The sequence below is a fragment of the Sphaeroforma arctica genome, assembly GCF_001186125.1.
Source record: "Sphaeroforma arctica JP610 unplaced genomic scaffold supercont1.1340, whole genome shotgun sequence".
NCBI lineage: Eukaryota > Ichthyosporea > Ichthyophonida > Sphaeroforma > Sphaeroforma arctica.
Genome location: NW_014039218.1, coordinates 1 through 666, shown reverse-complemented (window position 1 = coordinate 666; position 666 = coordinate 1). Strand labels below are relative to the sequence as shown.

At 38.9% G+C, this 666-nt stretch overlaps 1 protein-coding gene across 1 annotated transcript; it reads right to left on the bottom strand.

The window, feature by feature from the left end:
• Positions 1-238: 238 nt before the first annotated feature.
• On the bottom strand, positions 239-556 carry SARC_10659 (hypothetical protein; the record flags this gene model as incomplete). Its single annotated transcript, XM_014295288.1, has 1 exon — positions 239-556. The coding sequence occupies one exon, from the start codon at positions 554-556 to the stop codon at positions 239-241; it is 318 nt and encodes a 105-aa protein (XP_014150763.1).
• Positions 557-666: the final 110 nt, after the last annotated feature.

The window sequence follows — 666 nt, the reverse complement described above, 5'->3', positions numbered from 1 at the left end:
GATTCCCTAAAATTCTAAATCGCTGATGGATGAATTGCGTTGATACCACCTGATGTGTATTTATAAGAAATTGAGATTGGGAGCATCTCGACGTCTCGAGAGTCGAGACTCATAAAGAGTCAGTTTAATCTCGAGCAAAATAAAATTTAAATTCCCAAATCAGGAAATATTTAGTTTTTCAAAGGCTATGAGTTTTGAAGTTTTCAAACAAATAAAAGCATCCAAAAAGGCAAATACGTCAAGTTGGATAGAGAAATTGGGTGCCGTACAATACAATATTCAATACTATATCCATCGACACATATTGCATTCTGGATCCTACCGATTCGTTACCTGTGATGCGAATCACAATTTTCGGCCATTTAGTCTGCCTATTGTCATCGCTGTCCTGGTGACTGAGAGTGGGCTGCTGAATATTAGCAAAAATGAGTTTACAACCGAAACTGAGCAAGTCAAATTTTGTGATGACTCGCAGAGCGTCTGCAACCTCGAATGAATCGTCTGCACTTGATACTACGGTGTCTTCAAAACCCATCAGAGACCAGATATCTGACATAGATGAGTCAGACGAAGAAGGTATCTGACCTGTAAAATGTATATATGAACATGTTTATCAAATCGTGTATGAAAGCACACTCACTCACTCACACACACACACACACACAC